The following is a 20,640-nucleotide window of genomic DNA, read 5'->3' on the forward strand; positions in this document are numbered from 1 at the left end:
ACCCAATGGTTTGATACTATCAAGATAATGGCGGAGAAGACCCTGGTGGACCTATCTAGGCTTGCACAAGATCGATCTTCCTACAGATCGTTCATCCATCAAGCCGCCATGGCTCGAGATAAAGCTGAAGGCCATAAGCAGGCCGGCTGCAGATCGCCCAACCAGAACTCAACGGCCACATATATCAATGTGGCTGTCAAGATCAGATTAGGAGACCCGCAGCCGGTCTGAACATTGCAATCCGTACTCAGCGTGAATGTCGAATGTGTGAAACCGGCCTTGTTGCACTTTTTTGATGACGGACCACCAGTAAAACACTCTGTTGGTTTTTTGGACTCAACTGGAGAATGTGCAAAACTAATGTAAATCAAATTATTATCATGTTGGGTTTTTTTTGCTGTTGTTTTTTTTTAACAGAAAAAAAGCATCAAACACAAAACTACTAAAATGCATTAATTTTGACCAATTAAAACATCATCAGACAAAAAGAATAAATGAAGTAGATGAGGCGGCGGGGGCTTCAGAACATTCAGTGACGTCAATCACTGTACTCCAGGGGGGGGGTGATTGTCCCTATAAGACTTACAATAATTCCCAGAGATGAAGAGCGAATGGGGGCTGCTCCGAAGTGACAAGCACCGGCCAGGTCTCTGTGTGACACCATTGTCAGGACACAGGTACAGATAATTGTCCGCTCAGATTCCCATAGTATCCAACAAGTTTGCATTGACAAAAAAAAAAGGAGAGAATGGACATCGCTGGGTGACGGTAATGACTTCACGCAGCGTCACCTCGGAAACTTCTGATACAGGAGGTGTGTGGTGAGTCTCATTGTGCGGAGACTATTACTATGGAAGTCACATAATCCTACAAATCCATAATGCTATGTAAACTCCCCCTTAAGAAGGTTTATATGAGGAACAGCATTTAATAAAGCCGCAGGATTCGAGTCAAAGAGAGAATTTACTTTAATTCAAAGACACCCAACCGGGGATTTTCTCACCAGACAAAAGTCAGTAGACCCAGCAACTGAAAGACTGTATTTCAATTGATCACTTGGGAAAAGCACCAGCCTCTCATAATAATTGGTAACCTGCCATGGAACCACAACCACTTACCCCAGTTCCAAAAGGAAAATTTCTAGAAAGTGCACGAGTGGTTTACGTAGACCCTTCCGTTGGGTGATGGGACCTACTTCGTACCAGCCTACCAATGTCAAGACTCCCCAACCGCGTCCATTGCATAATGCACAATTAAAGCTCACTATTTGGACACCATTCAATCAGATTGTAGCTTTGGCCAATGTTCTAGATAAAAGGAGATAGTTGACATGTTTTTTATGCATGCGCCTGTCCCAGCATCTGCCAAGTCAAAAAGCCACAGACCTCGCTTTCATTCTGATGCCAAAGGACACATAGTAATAAAAAAAAGAGCTCAAAGCAATTATTATTTATCATGCATAAAGCCCACTGTGTGCGATCATTTCATTTCTGAATGATGAAATGCCATACTTCATAGCGAACTGCTACAAAAGTAAAGTTGGCGAAATTTGTGTTCCATAGGAATTCATGATAATAAAGCCTAATATTTTTATGGTATGATTTGATTTTTTATTACTTATCATATATGGATATCTGTTGAGGCCTTTTAGTTATGGAACATATAAACTGCAACTGGAGCAGGGTCATAAGTTACAAAGTAACGGCTATATACATGCAAATATTAGCCAGCCACATCCCATAATAAAAGATACGACTTAAAGAGGTTGTTCACTACTTTTACATTGATGACCTATCCAAAGGATAGCCAAAGGATAGGTCATCAATGTCTGATTGTTGCGGGTACCGGGAGTCTGACCCCGGCCAGTCAGCTGTTATCGGTGTCGACAGCGGGAAATACTCACTTGCAGAGCTGGCCATCTTCTTGTAGTGGCCGCGGCAGGGTACTGCACATCCGCCTACTATTCAAATCAATAGGAGGCGGATGTGCAGTACCCTGCTCCGGCCACTACAAGTAGATAGAGCAGCTTGGCAAGTGAGTACTTCCGGCCGCTGTCGCCAACACCAGTAACAGCTGATCGGCAGGTGTCGGACCCCCGCCGATGAGGATAGGTCATCAATGTAAATATAGTGGACATTCTCTTTAAAGAGCTGATAGAGCAGGGAGAGAAATACTGGAGCATTTTAATGAACCGTATAAAGGGTACCCCTGTATCATGCACCGACCCCTCAATTCCTGTGCTAGGGATAACATAGTGTAACAGTTCTCTAACAGTTCATAGTGCCTCTTTAAGTGCACATTGCTGTGGTTGCACAACTTGTAACCAATGTTAACAAGCTCAACTTTTATAAATGTCAAATAAAAGTTAACTATGGTAATAACCCCTTATCACTAGAGACGAGCGAATCAATTCATAGGACCCTTGCCCAACAGCCAGACCCTTGTCCAATAGCCCTGCAAAACGTCTCCTACCTGCCAACATCCCGGTTCCCCTTTTGATTTGTAGTCCCGACATAATGTCATTATTGTGCATGTCACGTCCGAACAATGACATAACACCAGGAGTACAAATCAAAAGAGGAGCCGACAGGTAGCAAGGGTCAGTTTGCAGGGTTCTGCTCCAGTTGCCATTATTTGCGTATCACCTATACAAAGGATAGATGATAACTTATGGATTCGTGGGGGGTTCAATCGCTGGGCCACCACTCTGTTCCAGCGCCTCGCACTTGGATCCACATAGATAAGAACTTTTAGGCTGTGGTCACACAGTAACTGGCCACGACACAAGTCATGTGGCTAAAGTTTGCTATGTTGTTTCGCTGCTACATCACAGGACAATCGCATTTCTACCCAGAGGGTACCGGGACAAACAAATTGCAAAAAAATCTAACACGATTGGACTTTTTGCGACTTGCTTTCCACAATGCGACCCCATTCACTTGCATTAAGCTGTGATGCCTAGCAGTCTTTGGCCAAGCGACTTATGTCACAACCAATGTCGCTCTATCGCCCCAGCCTTTATGATGGGAATAATTCTTTGAGAAGGTCCTTTAGGGTCACAATATTAATGGGCTATCCTTAGAATTGACCATTGATACCAGATCGGTGGAGGTCAGCCTCTCGATCAGCTGTAGGGAATGGGTCAAAGTTGTTATACGCAGCGTAGCCACTACTAAGTAAACGGTACACAAGACGACTGAGGATTTTGTGCTCATACTAGTACTGTGCCCCCCAAACAGCTGATTATTGGGGTAGGCGTTGAAGGTCTAACCCCACCGATCTGATATTGATAGCCTATCCAATAAAGACACCATCAGTATTCTGATCTTAGATAAGTATTTTAAGTTAGCGGTTAGAATTAACTTTCTCAGTAGGTTTCTGTTCACATGTTCACTTGTCTGTTCCATTTTTCCATTTTAGAAACAAATGGACTAAGCGATTCATAGCATCAGTTGTGCAAACGGATGGAGAAGTTGAACCATTGATAATTATGGGGATCTGTCTGGGTTAGTTTTTTTTTGTTTTTTTTTTTTAGAAGGGAAGAAAAAGTTCAGCATGCAGACCACCAACAAGCTCTATAATAATCAGAGGGAAACCTATGTTTTCATTTGAACAACTCATGAAGCAAATCACTTATACTGTTAGGAACAAGCTAAAGTTGACTATACACATTAGACTTATGTCGGTCAAACTTGCCAATATTGATGGGTTCGGCCGATGGTCTAATGTGTATGGGTCTGCCAGCCAATGGATGGGGTTGGGATAGATATCGATCAGGCATGTCCGATGGCGGAATGCAGACAGTGTTTTTCTCCATGAGATAAGCTGCCAGCTGACATGGCAGTCTTCGGCTTTCTCGTAGAGAACAAAGGAGCGCTCAGCCGAACGAGAGCTCCTGTGTACGGAGAAGTCAGCTGAGATAACTGTCAGCTGAACGATCTTTCAGTAGACAGCCATCTAATGTGTATGGCCAGCTTAACAGAATGACCGACCAGACATGTAACAGAACCTAATTGGCTACGTAGCACGTAGGGTTGGTTTGGCCCATTTTACTCCCATGGTTCATATAGGGTCGTTTTGACTGTACTGTAGTTGAAAACTTGATAATGGAAACACTGCGGTACATTTTTGGACATTTCCTCATTTTATTAAGGCTGTAGTTGCCCTTTCGAACCCCCCAGAGAGCAATATAGGAACAGGAAGAGATGAGAAAGTTTTTGGAATCAAAGTCTCAGATGTGTTCGTTCGCTAGATGAGACTACAGCGTTACCTTGCTTTCGAGCACTGGCGGAGCGGAGTATGGAGCCCCAGGGTGTATTCAGATTTCACAAACAGCTCACTACAGCTGTGCAGCTGACATCTAAACAGTCTGAAACTCTGCAGACACAAAGGCCTGGGGAGGAGGATGACGCCATTTCCACACACAGTTATGTCAGTCTCCTGAATGGGACGATTACACCAGATTCATCTACTCTTCTTATTAAAACAATACATTTAGCCGCATATTGCAGCCGGGGTGTTTTATAATTAAAGCCGACATGGGACAGCCCATAATATTAAATATATATAAATATAAATATATATATATATATATATATATATATATATATATATATATATATATATATATATATATATATATATATATATATATATATATATATATACACATACATATACACACACGCCAAAAGTTTGGACACACCTTCTCATTTAAAGATTTTTCTGTATTTTCATGACTATGAAAATTGTACATTCACACTGAAGGCATCAAAACTATGAATTAACACATGTGGAATTATATCCTTAACAAAAGTGTGAAACAACTGAAAATATGTCTTATATTCTAGGTTCTTCAAAGTAGCCACCTTTTGCTTTGATGACTGCTTTGCACACTCTTGGCATTCTCTTGATGAGCTTCAAGAGGTAGTCACCGGAAATGGTCTTCCAACAATCTTGAAGGAGTTCCCAGAGATGCTTAGCACTTGTTGGCCCTTTTGCCTTCACTCTGCGGTCCAGCTCACCCCAAACCATCTTGATTGGGTTCAGGTCTGGTGACTGTGGAGGCCAGATCATCTGGCGTAGCACCCCATCACTCTCCTTCTTGGTCAATTAGCCCTTTCACAGCCTGGAGGTGTGTTTGGGGTCATTTTCCTGTTGAAAAATAAATGATGGTCCAACTAAATGCAATAGATGGAATAGCATGCCGCTGCAAGATGCTGTGGTAGCCATGCTGGTTCAGTATGCCTTCAATTTTGAATAAATCCCCAACAGTGTCACCAGCAAAGCACCCCCACACCATCACACCTCCTCCTCCATGCTTCATGGTGGGAACCAGGCATGTAGAGTCCATCCGTTCACCTTTTCTGCGTCGCACAAAGACACGGTGGTTGGAACCAAAGATCTCAAATTTGGACTCATCAGACCAAAGCACAGATTTCCACTGGTCTAATGTCCATTCCTTGTGTTCTTTAGCCCAAACAAGTCTCTCTTGCTTGTTGCCTGTCCTTAGCAGTGGTTTCCTAGAAGCTATTTTACCATGAAGGCCTGCTGCACAAAGTCTCCTCTTAACAGTTGTTGAAGAGATGTGTCTGCTGCTAGAACTCTGTGTGGCATTGACCTGGTCTCTAAACTGAGCTGCTGTTAACCTGCGATTTCTGAGGCTGGTGACTCGAATAAACTTATCCTCAGAAGCAGAGGTGACTCTTGGTCTTCCTTTCCTGGGGAAGTCCTCATATGAGCCAGTTTCTTTGTAGCGCTTGATGGTTTTTGCAACTGCACTTGGGGACACTTTCAAAGTTTGCCCAATTTTTCGGACTGACTGACCTTCATTTCTTAAAGTAATGATGGCCACTCGTTTTTCTTTACTTAGCTGCTTTTTTCTTGCCATAATACAAATTCTAACAGTCTATTCAGTAGGACTATCAGCTGTGTATCCACCAGACTTCTGCATAACACAACTGATGGTCCCAACCCCATTTATAAGGCAAGAAATCCCACTTATTAAACCTGACAGGGCACACCTGTGAAGTGAAAACCATTTCCGGTGACTACCTCTTGAAGCTCATCAAGAGAATGCCAAGAGTGTGCAAAGCAGTCATCAAAGCAAAAGGTGGCTACTTTGAAGAACCTAGAATATAAGACATATTTTCAGTTGTTTCACACTTTTTTGTTAAGTATATAATTCCACATGTGTTAATTCATAGTTTTGATGCCTTCAGTGTAAATGAACAATTTTCATAGTCATGAAAATACAGAAAAATCTTTAAATGAGAAGGTGTGTCCAAACTTTGGGTCTGTACTGTGTGTGTGTATCCTAATATCAAGGATAAAAATAGTGCACGGCAAAAACATACATACTGCAAACAGTTCTTGCAAGCACTAAGCATGTAAGAATACGCAGGGGGAATAGCGCCATTGAATAACAATGGCAGCAACATTTGTCGATACCTAAAACACAAGTTATATAGAGATCCTATAAGGTTGTCGCACATTCACTACTCCTTTCCATGCTTCTTGTTATTCTATATGAATGTCAGAGATGGAGCAGTCGCTCTCAATCGGGCGAAACCAATCAATCAATCAGTCTATTTAGTATATGGATAGTCATTTAATTAAATAGCTGCATGTAAGGCAAGGTGCAGAATCGGGTCGATTATGCAAATCACACTCTGCTCAAGCTCAGGTATGGCCAACTGGACAGGGGCTATCAAGTTGGAAGTTAAGAAAACCAAAATACATTAGGCATCAGATTCTACATATTTTGCCTTGTTCACTCCCAACTTTCTCACAATGACAGAAAGTCACGGAAAAGAATTGGGCATACCAATTTCAACATGCCTAGTCTTTTGCTCTCGCGAGTGCAAAAAGTATTTGGCAGACAATTATTTTCTTCTACCCATTGAGAACACATGCAATGGAGAAAGCAATTTTCAATCCCTTGCCAGAGTTATCCTTCACCCCTGAAAATAAAAGGATTGGTGGCTGAAATTACAAAAGCCCGATCTTTCTCTCCTTTCACATCATTTGTTGGGTGAAGATACGGGATGTCCCCATATTCAGCAGATTGGTGGCTGGTACCATACTGTTGAAAATGGGTAGGTTTCGATAAGTTTCATCTAATGAGTATGAGGTTATTTTGTGGGGCAGGGATAACAGTTTTTGGCCAAATCGTGACCAGATTTACAATGTAACAGCTGCTACATGGAGTCAAAGTCAGTTTTGGGTGGAAGTTGGAGTTAGTAGAATTTTACAAATGTTTCGAAATTCCAATCATATAAATATAAGTTCTATCAATCTAAACCGCTTTTTGCCAATAAATGTATCATTAATAATAGATTAGATGAGCCATTTCTTAAAGAAGTTTGAGTTCGAGTAGACGTTCGAGTAGACATAGATGAGCTGAACTTTGGCTTACCACGACAAAAATTTTTGAAATTCACTATTCCCTTTATTTGTACCTTGGTCACTAGAAAAAAAAAATCAAAGTAAGTGAAGCCCATTAGCGCAGCTGGCTACATAACCGAAATAAAAGTTTACATCTGCTTCATGGGGCCAAAGAACAGGAGCAGTCATTTAGGAAATTTGTGTATAGCTTTGCGTGCAACAAATGTAACCAATTTGCATCCCTCCACATCCAATAACGATTGCGGTGGAAAGCTTTCATCCTAGTCAGTGGTTTCACCTATGCTGTAATCAGAGGCCGTGCATACATTGTGCCACAGGCCTTACTTTGCGGGGTGAAGAGGTTAATTGTAGCCTAGTAAATTACCAGGTCCGCAGACAAACACATGCTTGAACTAGGTCGAAATGAGCTTGTTCCTGGTGCAGATCTGCTTCCTGATTTTCCAACTGATCTGCTTGAAGGGGCAGCTGGTTCGCATTACGCGCCCCCTTTAAATACTCCAGGTTTAATTAAGCCATGTCCATATCACGCTAACATTAACAAACAAAGAAAAAACACGAGGCCCAAGCATCCAAATAACCTAGTAAAATGGAAGAAATAATGAGGGGGGAGCTCCTAAAACACAAGGCGTTAACATGAGGCGACTGAATGGTGCAAGGGCAAAGGGCAAGTCGGCCTCTAACCTCATCCATGGGAGTTAGGAATAACTGCTAATTGTAATCTGTGGTGGGAAGGAATTACCGGAGAGGAAAACCTAGCTTCTGGGGGAATACTGGAGACGGAGCACCATCAACCAGAGAAAATACTGGGACCATTCCACACCCTTAGGGCTTGTTCACATGACCGCTTTTCTCATAGGAGTGTTATCTGTGATTTTCCCCAGATAGCACTCATATCTATCATACTCTATGAAGTTGTGCACATGTGCAATTTTTTTCCTCAGTTCGAGATGTCCGTGGACAATATCAGAGACATGTCCGATTTTTACCAGAAGATCAGATTAAAATCGGCAATGTTAGTCTATGGGTCCATGAACAAAAGGGAAAAAAAAAAAAAAAAAAAAAAAAAAAAAAAAAATCGGACTGCACTGGAATGACATTTGATTTTTGGAGCCCACAGACGAGCCCAAAATTTTGGCAAAATTTCAAAGAGGGAAACTCGGACAATTTTTTTTTCTAAATTTTCATCAGATTTTCATCCATGCGCCATCCGTGTGTCCGTTTTTTACATCTGTGTGACATCCATGTGTGATCCGTTTTCATTCAACTACATTAAAACATGTACATGACTAGGTTTATAATAGAAATCTACCCGTAAAAATCAGATGCCACTCTGATGGTCCATGTGGGACCAGACTCCTACCAGACTCCTACCAGACTCCTACCAGACTCCTACCAGACTCCTACCAGACTCCTACCAGACTCCTACCAGACCCCTACCAGACCCCTACCAGACCCCTACCAGACCCCTACCAGACCCCTACCAGACCCCTACCAGACCCCTACCAGACCCCTACCAGACCCCTACCAGACTCCTACCAGACTCCTACCAGACTCCTACCAGACCCCTACCAGACCCCTACCAGACCCCTACCAGACCCCTACCAGACCCCTACCAGACCCCTACCAGACCCCTACCAGACCCCTGCCTGCTGTGCAAGGTTTTTAAATTCCACCGCATGTCAATTCTTCATTGCACTTTTCACTCTTGCCATGCATAGGGTGAAGTTCTCAATAAAATCTGCATGTAGCAAGTGAAGATTTTGATGTGGAAATACAGCGAAAACCCTGCAAAAATGCTGCGAAAAATCATCATCCAATCCCAAACATGTACAACCGGCCTTGAAGGAGTATTCTACAAAACGGATCATGAATCCACTGGTTTTGTTGTGGGTCTCACCAGTCGTCAGAACTAAAGTACTTATGTCCTTTGTTCTCCATTTGCGGCGAGACTGCACCCATGGGGCTGCCGGTTACAGCCTTGCACCCTTCCGCTCCTTCTATTGTCTACAGTAAGGATTTCAGCCTGGTATTGAAAATGAGTCTTATTTTACATTAACTGCACTACCAGACACAGCCCATGGACAAGAGTGGCGCCATTTCATTTCCCATTACAAATCATAAGAATGAAAACTTGAATTTTTTTTTTTTAGACACGGTGTCCGAATATACAGCTGGGAAATGCAGAAAAATATAAGATTACATACATAAACGAGGATAAATGTAAGGATTCTGAATCATTAATGGTAGCAAAGCTTTATTGCTTTAGCAGCCACAGAGAATATCTTCTGGGGATACCGCAGCGGAGAGCGAAAGGCTGGGCTGGAAGGCAGGATTTATGAGTTCATGGAAACCCCATACACGAGACAAATTATAGTTTATACGGAGCGCGACAATGTGAAATATCACTTAGGCCTTCCTAACAACTAAAGTGAAATTACAGCTCCGTCCTTGTCCCACATGGAAGGGATTTCACAAAGTTTAACTCCACTCGGTGTTTGATCCCATTACTCACAACTGGACACGTATGACGTATACATGATATACTGTAATTCGCGCAGATACAGGGCTGCGGTGAAATATTGTAGACCAGGGAGCCTTATATCTGCTGTACCCGCCGAAGCAAATAACTCCAATTAGAAATGTAGTATAGTTCTTCTGATTTACTATATCGTTTACCCTATGTGCAGGGCATTGCAGTAGCTTAGGTATCCAGTAACAATTAACTGTCTAACTATGAGTGGTCGTAATCATGGATATCTAAGCTACTGCATTGCCCTGCACATGGGGTAAGTGACATAGCGGATCATAAGAACTATACTACATTTCTAAATGGAGGTATTTGCTGATATTATTACACCTACTACATATTGGGATAGGATCATGGAGACGGGAATACTCATTTAGGGGTCAAGGGACATAAGGTTCCTATGTGTATGGGGGAGTTGGTAGCAATAGTTGTCAGCAGAATGAAATTTTGGACGTCGGCTATCTAATGTGCACCGCCAAATTAAGAGACTTTCCAAGATTAGATTAAACATGGCTGCTTTCTTCCAAAAATGGTGATGAACCTGTGAGCAGCAATACTAGACATAACCCATGGGACAGATGTGGTGCCCTTTCTGGAACACAGTAGGCATGTTTTCCTAACCTTATATAACCCCATTACGGGTATATTCACAAAGTATGGGTTATTTTTTGACAGTGGTCTCGCAGAAGAAACTCTCCAAAAAGCTTAAGCTAGGATTGGAGAGTTGGTGAGTTTCTGTCCTGATAACTCAATGTGAACACACCCCTAAAGGAAACAGGAGACAAGAAATTCAGACAGACTGCTCCATTACCCAGCCTTGAAGCGCTGGGGTCCTGGGTTCAAATCCCACCAAGGACAACATCTGCAAGGAGTTTGTATGTTCTCCTCGTGTTTGTGTGGGCTTCCTCCTGGTTCTCCGGTTTCCTCCCACACACCAAAGACATACTGATAGGGAATCTAGATTGTGAGCCCCAATAGGGACAGAGCCCATAATGTCTGTAAATTGTCTGAATTGTAAAGCGCTGCGGAATATGCTGGTGCTATATAGATAAAAAGATTATTATTATTACTACTGAAAGCTATGTTTTATTCTACAGAGTTTCCAAGCAATAAAACGAGCTGAGCAATGGCAAAAGAGTCCGGGCACGAGGAGAGGAGTCCACTGGGCGGCTCCCTTCTGCTTCTCCCCACCCATCTCAAGTTGATTGACAGCTCTCTCCATAACGGCCACTTCACATATCTTAAAATTTTATTTTGAGGGTTGAGGGAGAGTAAATAATAGTTGTACAAAAAAAAAAGTTGACCTCTTATTAAGTGGCTACGATAAAAGAGGGTCATTGTCACAGTGTAGAACATGACTCAACGCATTAATTGGCAGCCTTACAATGTAAGAACAGTTGTTCTGAGGATAATGGGAGGCTTTGATCTAAGGTTAGGCTGATAAATATATGGTTTGATTGTCGGGGTATGTGAAGAACACTGAAGATTATCCTTTATTTTATCTGTTAACCTCATATACACAAAATCATTCAAACCACTTCCCCTTTGGTTATTACGGGAACTCCTTCATTTACGTCTAACAAAAGAATTTTACCCTTAAAAGTCAACCTTTATTAATATACTTAAAACCATATTATATATAATTTTGTAAGAACGCCTTCATTTACTAGCAAATCCAACATTATCGTAGCACACTGGGCACTATATGGCGGTAATGCAAAACGAGTGCCATACAATTCAATGGCGAGAACAGGATCGGATTCGGTTGTGTGTAATCAAAGAAAAAAAGTTTTGCAAACTTTTCCAGATTACAAATAATATGATCCGATCTCCAGCTGACCCGAATAACCACCATGACCTAGGATCTGCACCAAGGAACATATTTTAAAGTCGCTGTGCTCATACAGCATAATCTGTAAGCATAATGTTCACATTTTGGTTTTGTTTTTCTATTGCAAAGGGTGAAATTACCAATGAATGTCGCACAATTTTTGCGCACCATGTAGGGGAGAACTATTTGAATCTCATCCATTTAGCATATATTGTCTTATGCTGTGGATCAAGGGTCGCAATAAAACCTGTATACTCCTCAGCTAAAAATCCTCAAAAATGCAAGGAGGAGTATTTTTACCCTGCTGTAGTGCGCATGCAAATCTGAACCCTTAAAGGGTGTGCGCACACGGCGTCTTTTTCGGGTGCATTCGGCCTAAAAAAGCACCATACTGCACAGCAATGTAAAAACGATATTGCTGTGCACATGTTCAGTCTTTTCTTACTACTTTTAACCAGTAAGGGGTTCAGGAACCAAGAAGCAGTTAAAAGAAGTAACATGTAAATTGTCCGGCAGCGGAAGCCTCTTGCTAGTTGTAGTTTGAAATATACAAAAAACAATCGCAAAAATGCTGGCAAAACCGCCAGCAAACATGACTTCCAGCATTTTCCTGCGGCTTTGCCTAGCACATGCATGTCAAACTCTGGCCAGTGGGGTGGTTTTACTTGGCCAGTGAAACCAGAACCACCACCCCTATGTGGGGCCCACCGCTCTGTATGGAGGACTATGTGGGGCCCATCGTTCTGTATGGAGGGCTATGTGGGGCCATTATTCTGTATGGAGGACTATGTGAGGCCCATCGTTCTGTATGGAGGACTATGTGAGTCCCATTATACTGTATACTGGTTGGCCTGCGACTTTGTCAAAAGTTTTTAATTTTGGCCCTGTGTGTGTTTGAGTTTGACATCCCTGGCCTAGAAGAACCTTGACGAGTTCACCGGTGTCTTAAAGATGATGTGTGTACATACCCAAGAGTGAAATCTGCAGCAAATCCACAGTGTATCTTCAACGGAATCCTGTGGATCCTCCGCAGTGGAAGTACCCCAAGAAGTTTTACAGCTTCATTGTGTTGGATATGTTTTTTTTTTTTTTTTTTTTTTTTTACAGAAAGCTAAAATGCACCTAAGCTTCATCCTGTTTGTACCATTACACATTTATCCCGGGGTCTTGTTTTCTAATTTTTGCTTTATCTGCAAAATCCTAAAGCGTAACTCTCTTTCCAGATGTCAAGATCTAGGCACAGTATTAAAAAAAAAAAAATTCTCCTTTTACTGACGAGAACCGTGCAAGTTCAACTCAATGCTGAAGGCCAGATCAATCCACATGTGCACAGCTGCCAGTAACGGGAGAAATTCTGCTTAATCCCACAATATGCCGCCAGCGCAGCGGTGCCCGGCCGATATACACAAACACCAGAGATGTAATTAGCCAGATTAGGACCTGGTTTATATTCTATTATTTGATCGGGGGTTAGATTTTATTAGAATCGGTTTGGGAAAAGTTCTCTGCAATCTCAAATTTGACCTCAGATGCCTTCTATAGTTTTAATCGCCTCCTCCCCCACCCCCATTATAAAACCGATTGCAAATGCGTTATTGTTCTTTGCAGGAATTTGTGCATAATGCGGCAGGAATATTTCCATTCCGCTGCTTACGGTGCCGAGACGCGTTGCATTTCAATCAGTCTGTGTCCCTGCAGTGCGTTGAATGACAGATGGAAGTGGCCTGTGGTTTAAGGGGAGGAAATGAAAAGGAATTTTAATAGAACAAACAGTGGCTTCGTTTCCTATAGGCAATACTTCAAAGGCGGCCCTACCCCAGAGCAAACAATATGTTACAGAGGCCGTCAGTCATCTAATAGCCTTGCAAGCCTATTCATGGTTTACACGAAGGCCCTTTACAATGCAAAGCTGGACAGAGGAATAAGGAACAAGTCATGCAAGTCTGCCCGAAGATGCAAGGATGAGCCACCGGTAGCGAGAAGCCAAGAGGCGCCGCTTACAAGAATGTCTAGTAAAACAAAAACTTTTTTCTTTTCTATGCACAGGAGCAACCTGAGAAGAGCGGTATTATTTCCATAATTATAACACTTCAAAGGGTTTTGCATTTTCGCACACAGTGTACAAGAGGGAAAAAAAAATCAAAGTGCATGCGGGGAACGGAAGTAACTTAAGACACATTATTAACTTCAAAAGAACTTTTGGCATGTTCGGTAGGCAGGCATGGACATGACAACTGTCAAAACTGGTATTAAGCTAAAAAAAAAAAAGAAAAATAAATATATACAGAATATGACAAGCTTGCTAACTATGCACAGGCCATAGAAAAGATAAATCTTGACATAAATGCCAATGTCAAAGTTGCATTGATGTACACAGCCTGCAGGAGCGGACACAGACTGAAGACGGCCCCTGTGCAAGAACAATACAAGGGTCCTGTGCAGTCCAATAACTCATCATAATGCACAATACCACCCAATTTGGAGATAGGCATTAGCCCCCTTAGGTCTTTGGCCCCAATGATGTCCGCCCCTGATCTGCATGGCTGAATGCAACTGTAGGCATCGGACCTCCTACTGGGTATAACTTGACAGTCAAGCGATAATTTTACACCAATAGGGCAGGTGCACACGACTGTCGATTATCTCATCCAAGGGAATTGAGACGATTATACAAATGATACGGTGTTCCGAGGGTGTTCCGAGGGTGTTCCGAGGGTGTTCCGAGGGTGTTCCGAGGGTGTTCCGAGGGTGTTCCGAGGGTGTTCCGATTCTCTTGGATGAGTAGCGGAGGAGAAGATGGGAAAAAAACATTTAACCATCTTCTCCATTCTGTCAGTCCATGGAAATTGGACAGCACTCAGATGTCATTCGAGTGCAGTCTGATGTTTTCCACGGTCTCATTGACTTGCATGGCCGAGTGCAATCTGAATATCGAATCAAACTCGGGCATTTAGCGATTTTTATCCTCAGACAGTTTCTGTTCAAGGAAAAAAAAAAATAAAAATCGGACATGTGCATGGCCCCATAGACTAACATTGGCCCGAGTGCAATCCAATGTTCTGTGGGATTGCGCTCGAACTGAAAAATGCACTCGTCTGCACCTGCCAATAGAAAAAAAAAAATAGAACCAAAACAGATGCAAGACTTTACTCATCCATTTTCACAAAAGATGTGTAGAAAATTATAAAGCTAGGTTCACACTTATACAGAGAATTCTGCTGGACTTAAATGCCTAGATTGCAAAAAAACTGTTGTATTCAGACATACATGTCAGCTTATCCGTAGACTAAAATGGGCCAAAAAAAAAAATGTTTTTAACTTTTTTCGGTCCATTATGCTCTACGGGAGACATTTTGAAATATATACAGGTATATTCCTGTCTGTACCGTTAATAGCGAGATTGAAAGTTCTATTCCCTACTGATCTCTATGGGGTTCTGGTTCAAGTTTGGGTACAGTTTTGGTACCCGAACCAAACTTTGGACTAACGAACCCAAACATCAGCCTGTCCGTTGATCCCTAGTGATCACAACGCTGAAGTTCTTATCTAGTGCTAGGTAGAAACGAGCAGAACTATCACTAACCCTATAAACTACCTAGAAAGTCCTCAAATGTGACCTGTAAATTGAGAATATTTGGGAAGTCGCAATATTTAGTAATATATATTTTACAGGTATGTATGGATATAGGGAGCTCACTCATTTGCCCCAAAGGTGAATTTTTAGTATCTTGGGTGGAAGATACCCAAAATTTAACGCACTGAATCATTGAGGAGCGAGAAAATACAGAACGATCACCGAGGAAGCATTAGAGCTAATAAAATATGTAGCCGAGACAATTCGCTTCCTCTTGTCCTATCCACACGAGTGATCTGCCCTCGCCATTCATCCCTACACACTCTCGGTGACCCCATTATCTGCCTGTCGGGAATCTTCTACTAGTTGAAGGGCAGACTGAGGGTGATGAAAAGCCTTCCTCACATGACTTCTTCACACTCTCTGGTTACAAGATATGTGTCTCCTCTCTGTGACAGACCGTGGAATAAAAGAAATGCTCATGTCTTTGGAAAGGGTCTGTTAGCCTCTCAGATCTCGCGTACACCGATCGAGGTTCATGCCATCGTTAGGTGCCCGTAACCAGTATGAGACTGAAGAACATTGGGCCCACCAGAGGATTTGATTCTGAGGGGCCCCTGCTCAAGAGCCCCCTAACAACTGCATGGTTTGCACTATGAACTCTCCTGAAGGAGAAACCAGGGCCCACCAGAGGATTCTCCGGTCCTCTGGTGGGCTAGTCCAACCCTACCCATAACGTTTGCATATCGTCAACAGAATATTCCTTGTTTTCATCAGGGTGTATAAAAGATGGACAAGAGCCGAGGGACAAGAGTTTGCTTGTTTGCTCGCTGATCACTGCCATGCTTCAACAGGCCAATGATCGGGAGCACGCAGCTGATTTTTGGCTCTAGGCCTCATTCAGACATGCATTTTTCACATACAAGTCTATGGGGGCTGTTCACATATATGTGATATTTTTTAACAGTGTTTCCATAGGAAAAAAAACAAAACTGACATTTGTTTTTGATTGGTCACAGATCAAACTCACCAATACAAGTCAATTGATCAATTTAAAAAAAAAAAAAAAAAAAAAAGATAACCTCATGGAGGCCATACATATACTCCATTCATTCCCTATGGGGCTGCATTTGGCTTTTTCCAGCAGCCACATTGAAAATAAATAGACATAAAAGTGCCCTGCCGGTGGATAAAATTCCCCAATCTGCTGATCAGTGCAGGTCTCAGCGGTCGGACCCCCACCGATCAGCAGGTTATCACCTATTGTAGATAAGTAATAGAAGGGTTGTCCGGTGAAAATAAGTTAAGGTCCATTAACACAGATCAACATCCCAATCATTGGCACATATAAACACGGCGTCCTCTTAAATGATGAAGTAGCGAGTTATCGTTGGATTACAGCCATAATAATCCTGGTTGTCGGCAGCACATCGCTTGGTGTAAAGGTGAATGTGCTGCAGACAACATGCAATCTGTATGGTGACGAATGACTGCACGGATAATCATTCATTTGCACACACCGCTCCATGTACATGGATGTAGATGAGCACAGAATGACTTGTATCATCTACTGGCCCTTATTATAGGCATATCATCTGCCGGCGTAGATAGCTTGTTACGCCACAATTCAACGAGAACTATTACATTAAAGGAATAGCAAGGCCAAGGACCCATGCACACAGATGAATCACAGATCCATGTTATACCCAGCACATTGCAACATCACCCATGGTTGGCACCCCAATATTTCATATGGCATTAATGCTGCAAACAGCACACCGACACTGCACCTCCCTACACAGAGGGCCACCTGTTATTTTTCTTAACAGTGGGATATCCAGCCACCAAAGGGCCCCATTGTAAAAACAAAACACTACATATGGTGCAGTATACGACTTTTTTTTGCAATAGGACCCTTTAGTGGACAGATGCTATCCAGTCTGTGCCCACTGTCGGACGTATACCCCGAGAAAGTATACACCCAACAGTAGCTGAAAACGCTCTGTGCACTTAGCCTTAGTACACAAATTACATCTACAAGTGCAGATTGACGCCACATTCACAAGGAACCGTCCAAAGTAAATGAGATTTTGTGTTGTAAACCAATTTAAAAAAAAAAAAAATCTGACTCCAATCGAAAACCTGGTCCCCGGCCACATAGGAGTAGCTGTACCGTAGTAAACAATCTAATCTGGATCCATTCATGATCTGATGATTGGTTCTGGTACAAAACTAACGACAAAGCCACAATCACAGCAGTCACTATATTATATTATACCTCCCCACATCCCTGTTATCCCAGAGCTGTCAAAATGTGGAAGTGCAAAACTTGGAATTAGTCCAGATGTAACTCTGACCCCGCTCCCTCCATCACCAAATACATTACATGGCAGGAACGGCAATCACAACCAGTTACTTCCTAATTACCCATCCTTTATACTACTAACACAACAATACATAAAGTTACACAACTAGAAATAAATGGCATTATGCGCTCAAGGTTCACATTTTATCGCATTGCAGGTTGTGGGAAATAACATGAAGTTTGCACCAAATCTGGACTTTCTGCCAGATCACCAGCGGTCACAGACACAGCGTATAAGTATACATCGACTTCTATGGGTCGCGGTGTCACATGTAAACATTTCTGTACAATACTGTATTTACTGTAGATAGTTATACGCTACCTACTTTACTCTACTTATATACTAGGTGTCATCAGTGTTGTCCCTCTTTAAGTGCCTGTACAGGCATAATGCTAATGACACAGTCAACAAGTAGAGTACCAAACAATAATTTATTATAATATATATATTATTTATTTTTCCCATTATCTATGGTGCACTACTTGTGGACTATGTCATTAGTGACACACACACACAACATAAACAGTAATATATATATATATATATATATATACTGTTACATTTATGGTATGTGTGTATATATATATATATATATATATATATATATATATATATATATATATATATATACATACATACACACAAATATACACACATACATACCATAAATGTAACAGTATATATATATATATATATATATATATATATATATATATATATATATATATATATATATATATATATATATACATACACACACACAAATGTGACAAATACTTTTTTTCCCCACACGCATAACAGAATACACACCATGTTTTATATACATGTACCCACACATCTAGCAGTATGTACTATATATATTATACACACCATCTATACATGTGCATGCATACATACAACAGTACATACATGCACATGTAACATATACCATATGTACATATAGACACACCATAATATATACATGCACATAACAGTGTACCATAATATATACATATATTACACACCATCTATATATATATATATATATATATATATATATATATATATATATATATATATATACACACACACACCTTATGTAGATGAGACACAAGCAGAGCACTATCCCCTACACAGATCCTGTACTACAATGCACATCATCTGCACCGGGATCCAGTCCTGTACAGACACTGGGAAAACTTTACAAGTCCGGACAAAACTTTCAGCAAAGTTTTAGCCAAGTTTCTCCCAGCCAGGGAGCACTGACCTTAGGAGCACACGAGTCCGCGGGAGACCTCCGGAGCCCCCCGGTAGCCGCACAGGCCGGGTCCGGATATATTAATACATTTAGAGATACCGCAAAGATGAGGAGACGCAGACACGGAGCCATGGTCTGCAGCCCTGGGGAGACTGGTCTGTGCTGTGCACTGCGCATGCGATGTAGAGCAGTGACGAGCTCCGCCCTCTGCTGGATCAGAGCGCACACTGCAGCCCCCGCTGTCAGTCAGTAGCCGCCGCCTGTGTGAGGAGGAGACCCCTGTGTCCTGGCAGCCCGGCCCCTCACACTCTTATTACTGTGCAGGAGACTCCAGCTGCTCCTGTCTGACAGTGGTGTGGGCAGCAGGCCTGTGCCATAAGAAGTAAGCTCAGTGGGCTCAGGCTTGTTGTGCTGTAAAACTGCTCCAACTGTTGCAAACTTTTTTTGTGCAACTAAGTTTTTTTTTGTTCTTTTTTTTTCTGAATTCCAAAAAAACCCCAAAACATACGTTGGTAAGATTCCAGAACTCTCAGTCACACATCATGTTTTTCTTTTTTATCAGTACTTTGTGCTCTGCTTGTTTTTTTTTTGCAAAATAGAGGATGTCACGTCTTTCAGCGTTTTTTCACCCATTGGAAGTAATGGGTGGTGAAAAAATGCACCAAAAACGCAGCTGTCAAGTTTTCAGCGGTTTTTTGTACAAACCAAAATGAGATTTTTTTTTTTTTTTAAACTGAACTTTATGTACATGCATAACAGAGACAAAAGGACAGTGAAAAAAACGCACCAAAAAAAAAAGGACAAGAAAACAGCAACTCAGATCAGGTTTTGCTGCAGAAAAAAAAGGCTGAAAAAAACATGATGTGTGAACATAGCCTTATCAAACATAAAAATGAACAGCACATGGGTGGCTTCTAATTTTTTCATGGACCCCTAGACTTGAATTTTGGGGGGTTTGATCCATGACTTGGATGAAAATTGGACGTCTCCATGTTTTAGTGTTGACCAATTGGTCCTCAAAAATACATGGACATGTGGAAAGCCCCATAGATTGTGACGGGTACGTGTTTTATTTGTTAAACTCATTGATAGAACTGGACTGTGAAGAACGGATGTCTGAATGAGGACTTTAACGTTACAGGACTAGAAAATCTAAATTCAGGACCAAGTCAATTATCAGCCTGTCAATGTCTAGGGATAAGGAGTTGCTTATGGTAAACCCTCGTTATGCCACGTTCAGTATTTGGTCAGTATTTTCTCAAAGCCAAAACCAGGAGTGGAACAATCAGAGGAAAAGTATAATAGAAACAAGTCACCAATTCTGCATTTATCACCCACTCCTGGTTTTGGCTTACAAATACTGATGGAAAATACTGACCAAATACTGAAGGTGTGAACATTAGAGAAAAGTAAAAGGTCAGACTTTCCAATGACTTCTATCATAGGTGACATTTCACACCTATACTTGTGAGCGGCCCTTGGGTCATTGTTAGGATTGTCAGCTTCTGTTTTGTCTCCAATCCATATGCATGAAAATAAATAGTGTTTAGGGAAAAACACCCAGAGGAACAGCTCAGGAATTCCCTGCTGAGATATTTGCAGACGCTCTTCCTGCCAGGGGTGAGATTTCCTCGCCTTATTCAGGGCTGACAATAGGATCTCCAGCCCTCAGTGCTCCTCAGACTGCCTGCTTCCTCC

At 41.9% G+C, this 20,640-nt stretch overlaps 1 protein-coding gene across 1 annotated transcript in view; it reads right to left on the reverse strand.

Annotated features, from left to right (window-relative positions):
* IL17RD (interleukin 17 receptor D) overlaps positions 1–19,125 on the reverse strand; it is a 79,579-nt gene extending 60,454 nt beyond the window's left edge. Inside the window, exon 1 of the mRNA XM_073644611.1 lies at positions 18,952–19,125. Coding sequence (XP_073500712.1) covers positions 18,952–19,119 — 168 coding nt within the window. The 5' untranslated portion in view covers positions 19,120–19,125. The remainder of the gene's footprint in view (positions 1–18,951) is intronic.
* Between the last annotated feature and the right edge of the window lie 1,515 nt (positions 19,126–20,640).

Source organism: Phyllobates terribilis, unplaced genomic scaffold (assembly GCF_046119375.1).
Source record: "Phyllobates terribilis strain yellow unplaced genomic scaffold, ASM4611937v1 Scaffold_8__6_contigs__length_399053987, whole genome shotgun sequence".
Lineage (NCBI taxonomy): Eukaryota > Metazoa > Chordata > Amphibia > Anura > Dendrobatidae > Phyllobates > Phyllobates terribilis.